The 11,363-nt window shown below is 52.2% G+C and overlaps 1 protein-coding gene across 1 annotated transcript in view; it reads right to left on the bottom strand.

Moving 5' to 3' along the window:
* MYPOP (Myb related transcription factor, partner of profilin) overlaps positions 1–4,669 on the bottom strand; it is a 9,632-nt gene extending 4,963 nt beyond the window's left edge. The window contains exon 1 of the mRNA XM_007458675.1: positions 4,171–4,669. Within this exon, the coding sequence (XP_007458737.1) occupies positions 4,171–4,669 (499 nt within the window). The remainder of the gene's footprint in view (positions 1–4,170) is intronic.
* Between the last annotated feature and the right edge of the window lie 6,694 nt (positions 4,670–11,363).

The raw sequence follows: 11,363 nt of genomic DNA, 5'->3' as shown, positions 1-11,363 counted from the left end.
CCCCCCGCTTAGAGTCTGTTCTCCACCAGCAGCCTCAGGGGTCCAACTAAAATACACCACAGTTACGCACTACAAGAAAGTAGCTACTCACAAAGGACCACATGTCATATGATCCATTTACATGCAATGTCCAAAACAGGCAAATCTTACAGAGACAGAAAGTAGATTAGTGGTTGCCTAGGGCTGGGCAGAGATGGGGGAACGAGGCGGGGGGTTGATGGCTAAGAGGTACAGGGTTTCTTTTCAGAATGATGAAAATGTTCTAAAATTGATTGTAGTGATGGTTGCGCAGCTCTATGAATATACTAAACGCCACTGAATTGTATGCTTTAAATGGGTAGGTTGTATGGTATGAGAATTCTACCTTAATAAAGATGTTAAAAAAATACAAGTGAGATGTCCTTCTCTGCTCAAAAGCCTCCTGTGGCTATTATCTCACCCACAGTAAAAGCAAAGTTTTCAGGGTCCCCACGATGTGCCTCCATTGCCTCCCTAACCTCATCTCCCACTCCTTCTCTCACTGTCTTTCGTTCACTTGACTGCAGCCAAACTGGCCTCCCTGCAGGTCCTCATACACTTTTTTTTTTTTAAATTTTGGCCACGCCGGGCGGCATGTGAGATCTTAGTTCCCTGATCAGGGATCAAATCCGGAGCCCTGGCGTTGGAAGCAGAGTCTTAACTACTGGACCACCAGGGAAGTCCTGGGTCCTCATACACTTTAGGCCCGCTCCTGCCTCAGGGCCTTTGCACTTTCTGTTCCTTCAGCCTGGAAAGATCTTTCCCCAGATACCTGTTTGGCTCCCTCCCTCCCCTCCTCAGGCTTCTGCTCAAACATGGCCTCCTTGGAGAGACCTTCCTTGACCCTCCATCTGAAGCAGCTCTGTCCTTTTCTCTCTCCTAGCCCTACCTGATTTCTTTTATAGCACTTATCTCCACCTGGCATGGGATCGCTCTGTGTTTGTGGTCTGTCTCCTCCTCCTTATGTCAGCTCCATCAGGCAGGGCTTTGTTTTGTTCACTGCTGTTTACCCAGCGCCTAGAACAATGTCCAGCACAAAATTTTGTCTTTAATGAGAAAAGAACTGTGGCTTCCTGGGAGTCAGTACCGATTGGGCACCAGGCCCCAGGTCCTGACAACAACCCTCCCGCAGCTCCGCAGCACCCACAGGGGACAGTCCAGGCCTCTCTCTAGGGCTCCAAGGCCTCAGCTTTTGCCCCTTTCTATTCTTCTTCCTTGCCTCAGTGCACATGTTGTTCCCCCTTCCAGGATCACTATCCCCCCACACCCCCAGGCTCGAAGTCCGGGGCTCCAGACTCTTTGGGCCAGCCGGCCTGGGCAAGTAAGAGAGGCTGGCAGAGAGACAATAACCAGAGCTAACGGTGGTTGGACACTTTCCTGGCCGACCCTGGGCGCAGTGGCTAAGTTCTCCTATGTTATTTCACCCAATCCTCCGAGCCAGTCTTTGGGGTAGGTGCTATCAGTATTAGCCCATTTTACAGATGAGGTGACTTGAGGCCCAAAGAGGTGTCACAGAGCTGGTGAATGGGAGAAGAGGACTTTGAACCCAGGTAGGTTCTGGAGCCTATGCTTTTAACCATTCCTTGGGCTGGGGCTGTGGGCTTGATGGTGGGGTGGTCAGTCTTCTTCATAAAGGGCATGAGAATTCCAGCCACCTGGAAAGATATATGACTTTTCCAGTCTACCGAGTAAAAAGAACAGAAAAGGGGCCCAGCCTTCATGCCCACAGGGCTCACAGGCGTCATGTAAGGACCACTGTGAGAGTTAAAATCATAGTTATTCGCAACCTTTGGGCCTCAGTTTCCCCACCTGTAAATGGATGTGTGTGAATATAGGACCAAGTAACCCTGTAAAGGAATATCTCCCTGAGGGCCGTTACAGGCATTAATTGAATTACCATGGGCCAGGGCATAGGCCAGTACCTGGCATATAACAAGGTCTCAATGTGGTTGTTATTGTTCTTTCATTCAAATATTAGGTCACAAGATAAATGGTTCTTATCTCTCCTTCCAGTGTCAACAAAGATGCCTCAGGCTGTCGCAGGCCCTGTTCCTGCCCTTCAATCAGAGCAGTTCCTCTTTTAAGAGTTTTACACAGTGGGTAATCTCTGTGTGAGATTCTAATCAAGGACACTTTAAGCACATACCTGCCTCAGGGCCTTTGCACCTGCTGTTTCCTCCAGCTGCAGTACTCTTCCCCCAGATATCTACTTGGCTCAGTCTCTCTATTCAGGTCCTCTGCTCAAATTTCCCCTCTCTACAGAGGCCCCCTTTCCATCACTCACTATCCTCTTAACATGCTTTGTTTTACTTCTTTTAGTTCTTATCACCTCTTTGTATAATCTGCTTTGGGGGATAACCTGTTTGTCATCTGTCTCCCGTAACTAGAATGTCAGCTCCATAAGGGAAGGAAAATTGTCTTTCTTCCGAGTATTCCCAGCACCTACCATGGTGTCTGCCTCAGAATATGCGCTCAATAAATATCTGTTGAGTGAATGAATAAGGGGTTGTACAGCTTTTGAAGTAATAAGTTTGCCATCTCCACGCTGGTTCAATGGGGCCATTTCACAGGTAGAAACACTAAGGTTTGATTCATATTGAGTACAAGGGTCCCAAGTGGTTGTGTCTTTCTCTGGCTTAAGACACTTTCATGCCTCCCAAATGCCCTCAAGATAAAATCCAAAGTCCTGACCTTTATTTTAAACCACACGTGATCCAATTCTGGCACACCCATTAACTCGTAGTCGATATTAATTGTTTATATATATGTAAACTACTTACATATTTACATATATATGTATGCATATATATGATATATATTAGGCCATCTAGCCAGTGGTTAAGTGCATGGACGGTGAGTTGGACACAACCTATATTCAAGTTCCAACCCTTCTACTTACTTACTTGCTGTGTGACCTTGGGTGGGTGAATGAACCTCTCAGAAATTACATGATCCTGAGCTGCCTTGTTGGATCATGTGCCCCCTCTTTCTCTAAACCCTTGTATGTCTCCCCATAATACTTAGGATAAAACTGAACTCCTTATCTCAGCCTAAAGGTCCTGCAAGGTTTGGCTTTTGCTGACCTCTCTGATCTCATCTCAAAACATGTCCTTTCTTTAATCTTTCCACTCTCCCTTCCTCCCCTCCCCTAACTGGGCAGCATCTCTCAGTTTCCTAAACTGGCCAAGCTTTCTTGTCTCCAAGCCACTGTACATGCTGTTCTCCAGGAACACTCTCCCATCTCTTCTTCATCCTCACTCTTTGCATCTCGGCTCTGATGGCTCCTTCTCCAGGAAGCCCTCCTTGAATTCCCAGTCTGGATCAGATGTCCCCTAGGGACTCTCATAGCCCAGCCCTGCCTGCGTTGAGTCATCACTGTCTATGCATGGGTCCGTCTCCCCCAGTGGACTGTGAGCCCCAGAAGGGCAGGCCTGAGGATGTCTCAGTCACATCTCTGTCCCCAACACTGTCCAGCTCAGGGCAGTTGCCTGGGGAATAGCTGTAGAAGAAATAATCATCCAGAGTCAAGGCTGAGTGGGAAGTTTTGTACTCCACTCTCCCTACCTCCTCTACTCAGGGCATGACCTTGGGAAAATTTCCAAACCTCCCTGAGTCTTTGGTTTATAAAATGGTGAAACAGTTCGTGCTTCACAGCACTGGTAATTATATCAATAGCTAGCAAGGAAGTAATGTACCAAGCAAATTACACATATTAACTCATTTAATCTTCCCAGCAACCCTTTGAGGCGGGGACCATATTTTATCCCCATTTTACAGATGTAGAAACTGATGTGCAATAACGTATCCCAAATGACACAGTTGAGTGGCAAAGTTGTAACTGGAGCCCAGACTATCTGCCTTCAGAGTCACTCCCCCTACACTACAGTTTAATGAAATCATGGGTGAGCTGATGATCCCACGTGTGGACTCTGGAGCCAAGCCTCCTAGGTCTGGGTTCCATTCCCGACTCCGACCATTACTACACTTTTCTGAGCCTCAGTCTCCACAGGTGTAAAATGGGGATTAAAACAGTACCCCCCTTCCCACAGCTATAGTGAGGATCTGATGAACCATATAAAGGGCTTGGAGCAGCGCCAGGCACAAAGTAAAATTTCTGTTTGCTTTTGCTAAGGTGATGCTGAAGGAACTCACCTGCCCGTCGGTCCTCCTTGCGGTCCTCAGACAACACACAGCGTTGGGTGCAGGCGCTTGGGGCCGGTGGCTGTGAAGAGGCGGCCGCGGAGGGCTGCTCTGCCCCTGCACCAGCTCCTGGCCCCGCCACACCCGGCCCCAGGATGGCAAAAATGGTCTCCTCCTCGGCGGAGAAGGCGTCCTCGGCGGCAGGCCCGGTGCCCTGTGTGGAGTGCGGCACGCGCGCCAGCTTCTCCTTGGTGCGGCGCTTGAAGTCGTTCCAGCGCTTCTGCACCTCCTGGCCAGTGCGCTTCCAGCTGGTGATGCCGTTGATCTTGGCGGCGATGCCGTCCCACACACGCCGCCGCTCGGCCACGCTCACCCGACGGCTCTGAGCGCCGTAGAGCTGCGGGTAGTGGGCGCGCACCTCACGGATCAGGATCTGGTTCTCTTCGAACGAGAAGCGCGGCTTGCGCAGCCGGGTGGTCTCTTCCGCTTCGCCCGCCGCCGCCGAGGCCATGGCGCCCCCCGACGCCGCCGTCCGGCCGCCTGGCGCATGGGGGGCGCCGGCGCTGCGGGCACAGGGCGCACGGCGCTGGCAGGGGTTCAGCGGCCCCGCGCCGCCCGCCCCACCCCGGCCGCCCCGATACCGTCTCCTATGTCCCCGGGGATAGGGGTGGGGGCGAAGGGCGGACGGAAGCGACGGGCAGCGGGGGTCCGTCAGAGTGCCTAATAATAGATGACACCGGCTGAGCGCTCATCTTGTGCCTGGCGCGGCGCAAAGTGCCAGGCCATGGAGTTGATGTTAATTGGGTATGGGTATGGAGGAGTGGAGGGAAATGGGAAGAGGGGAAGAGGGGGGTGTCTGCGGGAGTTAGAGGAGGATTGGGGGCATAGGAGGATGGGAAATGGAAGGAGAATGGGGGTATGTCGGGGGTCAAAGAAGCACGAGGGTGATGGGGATAAGGAGATGTTGAAGAGGAGATGCAGCAGGAAGGGGGGTATCTGGAGCAGAGGAGCGCTCTGGGGGTTCCAGGGCAATGGGACGTCTGTAAGACCAATAAGAGAAGTGGCCCTTAGAGGAGCAGTCCAGAAATAATTGCGAATTGGGGGCTCCTAGGACAGTGGAGAGACTGGGAGAATAAAATATTAGGCATTAGGGTCTGCGGGGATTGTGAGGGCTTTGGGGATTGCCACGAATCAAGGGGAGCCCTGAGGGTTATGAGGGTCCGGGATTAGGAGGGGCCAACTGGGGCTACGGGAGACTCCGGGAAGAGTGAGGGTCGCGGAGGGTGGGGACCGAGTTGGGCCGCGGGTCACTCACCGGCGCCGCCGCAGCCCCCGCCTGCCCGTCGGTCAAGACTCCGGCTTCTGCGGCCTCTTCCCTCCCCCTGCCGGCTTTCTCCCTCCCCTTCTGGGCCCCGCCCCCGGCCGCCCTGCGAGCCAAGGCGCAGGCGCACCTAGCGCCAGACGGTCCCCCAACGCCCGAACCTCTTGGGTTTCACTCCTCCCGCCAGAGCGCAAGCGCAGAATTGCCCTCCACCGGCCCCCGTAAGCGGGCCGCAGTTGCGCAGGCGCAAGGTTAGCACAGCGCTCTTTCCCGTAGCTCTCTGATGCCACAAGAACGCACGCTCAAAACCCTCGCACGCATGCGCGCCTTTCTCTCCCCGCTAGCTTTGGTCCTCGGACTCCGTCTCTGCGCAGGCGTAGCAATCCTTGGAGGATGAGGGAGGGACCTTGGAGAGTGATGGGGCCGAATGGTTTCCTAGCCTTTCGGACCGTCTTCCAGCCCACCCAGCCCTCTAACTATGTCTGTGTCTCTCTTAGAGGACAGGGAGGGAGACGGTGCTGGAGGGAAGCGGTTCGTTTCCATGACAACTGCGTGGGTGGGGTGGGGAGCGTAACAAAACTGGGTTTACAGCCCCTTATACCCGCCCCTGCGCGGGGCTACTCGGGATCTGCTACTACCCGTAGGGGCGGGGCCCCCTGGGGATATTCCGCTCCAGGCGGGTGCAGTAACCATAGCAACTCATCTACCTTCCAACCCTACCTGGCGGGACCCCTGTCCACACACGTCACGGCTGGCACGCGGGGAGGGAGATCAGAGGGAGAGCTTCTTGGCTGGTAAGGGGTGATCCTAGCACAGGCATGACTTTAAGCCAATGCATGGAGGCAGGAATGAACCTAGAACACGGGTTCTAGCTGGAAGGTAGGATGATGGAGTTAAGTCTACACTGAGAAATTTGTAGCTTAGCATCCTGCTGGAGCTCTCAAGGTCATTCCACAAACACTTCATCATTCAAACAAATATTTATTGAGCACCTACGCAATTCTAGGTGCAGCGTATATAGAAGACAAAAATCTGTACCCTCATGGAGCTCACTTTGTAGTCGGGAGAGTGAAACATTTAGCAAAATTAATAAGATATATAAGTGAAAAGGTGATAAGTACCGTGAAATAAATGGAAGTAGGCGAAAGGGTTGGGGAGTATGGGGTGTGTGTGTGTGTGTGTGTGTGTATGTGTGTGTGTGTGTGTGTATGTGTGTGTGTGTAATTTTATTTTTTTTATTAAAATTTAAAGTAAACATTCATTTTTGGCTGCGTTGGGTCTTCGTTGCTGCATGCGGACTTTCTCTAGTTGTGGTGAGCAGGGGCTACTCTTTGTTGAGGTGCACGGGTTTCTCACTGCAGTGGCTTCTCTTGTTGCGGAGCGTGGGCTCTAGTGCACGGGCTCTAGGTACACGGGCTCGGTAGCTGTGGCACGCGGGCTTAGTTGCTCCGCAGCATGTGGGATCTTCCCGGGACCAGGGCTCAAACCCGTGTCCTCTGCGTTGGCAGGCGGATTCTTCACTGCTGCGCCACCAGGGAAGTCCCTGACCCTGGTGTTAACAGTAGCAGAAACTGAGTTTAGGGAGCGAGAGTGGAACCTGGGGCCCGGTGAGGAGGTGACTACAGTGGCTCAGGTGAGAGGTCGTGGTGGTGGCTTCAACTAGGGTCGTAGCTGCTGAGGTGAGGTGAAGTGGAATTGGGTTGAGGAAGTGAGAGAAAGAGGAGCTGAAGATGACTCCAGTGACTTTGGCCTGAGTAATGGAAGAATGGAGCTGCCAGAAGCAAAGACGGGCAAAGGGCTGTAAGAGGACCAGGAGTGCAGGTTTGCCCAAGTACAAAGGTGAGGTAGGCAGTTGGATATTTGAGTCTGGGCTTCAGGGGAGAGGTTTCAGTCTTTTTTTTTTTTTTTGCGGCACGCGGGCCTCTCACTGTTGTGGCCTCTCCCGCTGAGGAGCACAGGCTCCGGACACACAGGCTCAGCGGCCATGGCTCACGGGCCCAGCCGCTCCGCGGCATGTGGGATCTTCCCGGACCGGGAAGGGCACGAAGCCGTATGCCCCGCATCAGCAGGCGGACTCTCAACCACTGCGCCACCAGGGAAGCCCGAGGTTTCAGTCTTAAGATAGGAATTTAGTAATTATCAGTGAATAATGACATTTAAGACTGGGAGAGGTTGGCAGGGGAGCAAGTGTAGATAGAAAAGAAGTGGATTTCCCTGGTGGCGCAGTGGTTAAGAATCCGCCTGCCAATACAAAGGACACGGGTTCGAGCCCTGGTCCGGGAAGATCCCACATGCCGCGGAGCAACTAAGCCCATGCGCCACAACTACTGAGCCTGCATTCTAGAGCCCGCGAGCCACAACTGCTGAAGCCCGCGTGCCTAGAGTCTGTGCTCCGCAACAAGAGAAGCCACCACAATGAGAAGCCCGCTCGCCGCGACTAGAGAAAGCCCCCGGGGAAGCAACAAAGACCCAAAGCAGCAAAAACAAACAAAAAGAAACAACAAAAAAAACAGAAGCAGTATTGTAACAAATTCAATAAAGACTTTAAACATTGTCCACATTAAAAAAAAAAAAAAAAAGTCCCATGGCCTTGAGGCTAGACACTCCGATGTAGAGGACTGGGATCCTCCAAGGAGACTGAGGAGGCACAGTCAGAGAGTGAAAGGAGAAACAGTGCTGTCTGCTGTGCTGGAGGCCCAGTGACAAGTGCAAATCCAGGAGGAGGGGAGGGTTAATGATGCCAAACGCTGCCTAGAAGTCAAGTCCAATGAGGACTGAGAACTGACCACTGGGGCTAGTGATAAGGAATTCATCAGTAATCCTGGAAGGGCCAGTTTTGGTGGTGTGGTGGGGGCAGTAGCTTGATTGGGTGGGTTCAGGAGAGGCTTTAGGGATTGCCAGTGTAGATGATCCTTTCTAGCACAGAAATGGGGTGGTATCTCTCCACGGGATCTCTAGAGGTTTATTTCAGATGGGAAATGTCACAGTATGTTTGTGTGTCCAAAGGGATGATCCAGAAGGGGGGAGATTGATGCTGCAGAGGAGAGAGGGGAGAATTGCTGGAGCCATGTCATTGAGTGGGCACGGTGGGTGGGACTCAAGGCACAAGTATGGGGTGCTCTAAGGGGCATGGGCTGTTCAGCCACAGTAAACGGGGAGGGCATGGAGGCAGGCAGGTGGTGATGTAATGTCAGGAGCATGTGAATGTTGTCTCCTGGTTCCTTCTGTTGCCTCAGTAGAGTCGGAAGCAAGGTCAGGGTGAGAAGGAGGTGCTGAGGATAGGGGAGAGAGAGGAGAAAGCATGAAACAGTGAATGAATGGCCAGGGAATTGTAGACAAATAGAACCAATCACTTGAGGTAATTGGATATAAAAGAGTGATGAGTCCCCCTGATTGTGTGTTTTTCTCTGTTCATATTTTTCTGAGTGGGAGCAGGTGCAGAGTGGGTGGCAAGCTGACTTCCACCAGGGCTGGGTTTAGATGATCTCCCACCATGTACTCCATGAAGGGTCAAGGTCCAGGAAGCAGAGGCAGCCCATGCCGGGCCTTATGGGCAAGTTAAGGAGCTTGAATGAGTGAGGATGGGCAGGGTGTGATGTGTGCTTTACAAAGAACCCCCGCTGTTGTGTGGAGGGTGGATGGGAGGGGGATAGACTGTGAGCCAGAGTCAAGGGAGAAGTCAGGGGTGGACCAAGGGCAGGGTGGGAGAGACTGGACCAGGGCAGGGATGGTGGGAAGGGTGCAAATGAATTGGAAGACATTTGAGAGGCAGAATGTACAGAGTGCAGTCAGGTTGGGGAGGGAAAGGGACGTGACACCCAGTTCTCCAGCTCAGGTCCCAGTTGGGGAGATGGGGTCAGTTACGACATGGTGAGTGTAAGGTTCTCAATGGATGTTATGGGTTGAACTGTGTCCCCAAGTCCCCCAAAATAATGTTGAAATCCTAACCCCTACAACTTCAGAATGTGACCTTCTTTGGAAATAGGGTCATTGCAGATGTAATTACTTAAGATGAGGTCATACTGGAGTAGGGTAGGTCCTTCAGCTGACATGACTGGTGTCCTTATAGTAAGAGGAGAGAGACACACAGAGGGAAGAGGACAGGTCTGTGAAGACAGAGGCAGAGATGCGAGTGATGCTGCCACAAGCCAAGGACCACCTGGGGCCACCAGAAGCTGGAAGAAGCAAGGATCCTCCCCTAGAGCTTTCGGAGAGAGTGTGGCACTGCCAACAGCTTGATATCAGATTTCTAGCCTCCAGAACAGTGAGAGAATGCATTTCTGGTGTTTAAGCCACCCAGTTGTGGTGGCCCTTGGAAATGAATACACTGGGCATACAGGGGAGGCATCCACGATGCTGTGGCTCCATGAGAGTCTGGGCTGAGGGGGGAGTTGGGTCTGAATCTGGCCTGGAGCTCTGCAGGAGCCTGCAAGTAGGGAGCCATCGTCAGGGGTGTGTGGAGCTCTGCAGGTGCTGGAAGAGACCTAGGTCAGGGTATACATTATTACTGCAGCTCCTTTAGTGTCCTCAGCTCTTGTCAGAGCTACGCTGCCACTTAATTATCTGCTAAATAAATGAAAATTCACTAAAAAATTAAATCCTTAAAAAACAAAAACAAAACTTGATCACTAATTCTCTGTCTTCTCCTCGGAGCCCCAGATCAGGTGTCCGGCAGCCTCCTGGACGCTTTCACCTTGGATGTCCCCAGGCACTTCATATCCTCTACCCCAGACTGACCACAGCATATTCCCCCTCACTTCTCCAGTTGTAAAATGCACTCCGTCACCTGTCGTGATTCTCCCTCCCACCCCAGTCCTGAGTATACCACCCCTGGTTGCTTTCCATAACTGCTGCACACACTTTACCAGAGTCCGTCCCTTTATTAAACTATTAAGCTCTCCTCTGTCATCACATGTGAGAGGCCCTCAGCTTCCTGCCCGAGGCAGCCCCCCACTTTCTCCAGGGCTCAACCTGCCGCACGCACACCACAGCTCCGGGCTTAGGGCATCCCTTTGGGCTATTGTCTGGGGCCCTTGGGGATCTCTGTTAAGGGCAGAGCTGCATTTTTGGAAAAGGACATGTGAGCAGAGGTCCTTAATGGGAGTCTCTGTCTTTTTCTCTGTGACTACTGTATGTGAGAGTGGAACCCTCTCACTCTCACAGATTTCAGAGTCTGAAAATGCACAATGAAGGTCAAATTCTCACCAACGTCTGCAAGATTCTGTGCTCTCTGCCTGCCCTTTCGCCTCTCTGATCTTATCTCTTACTCAGCCGGCCTCCTTCTTGTTCTGCAAACACACCAGATTCTATCCCACCTTAGGGCCTTTGAATTCACTGCCATCTCTGCCTGGAATGCCCTTCTCCTGGTTCCCTCAATTTATCTGGACTCTGCTCAAGCGTCACCTCCACAGAAAGACCTCCCCTGACCACACCCCCACGTAAAACAGCCTCTCCTTCACTCTCCATCCCTTTACTCTGACTCCTTTTCCTTCACAGCACTTATCACCCACCTGACATATTACATATTTATCGCTTGATTGTCACGGCACCCCCATCCCCACTAGAATGTCAGCTCCACGAGGGCAGGAGTCTTGTCTGCTTTGCTCATCGCTGTACCTGCCAATACCCAGAACAGTGCCTGGCACAAAGTAGGAGCTCAGTAAATATGTGTGGAACAATGGAATAAAAGAAGCCCTGATTTTATGTGCAACATTTTGTGCATATGTGCGTTTCCCCGAGGTGGGGACCATACTTTTTGTCACCTCTCTAATGGAGTCTGGGAGCCTAAAGTTTAAGGACAACCATAAAGTCGGTCCTGGAAGACCTGGGCTCTAGCAGGCTGGAAGGGGACCCTGGACAGAGCCCTGGGAAGGACAGGGAAAGA

Source organism: Lipotes vexillifer, unplaced genomic scaffold (genome assembly GCF_000442215.2).
Source record: "Lipotes vexillifer unplaced genomic scaffold, Lipotes_vexillifer_v1.1 scaffold371, whole genome shotgun sequence".
NCBI classification, from domain to species: domain Eukaryota; kingdom Metazoa; phylum Chordata; class Mammalia; order Artiodactyla; family Lipotidae; genus Lipotes; species Lipotes vexillifer.
Note: the sequence above shows the minus strand (reverse complement) of the source record. Positions and strands in the feature narration are given on the sequence as shown.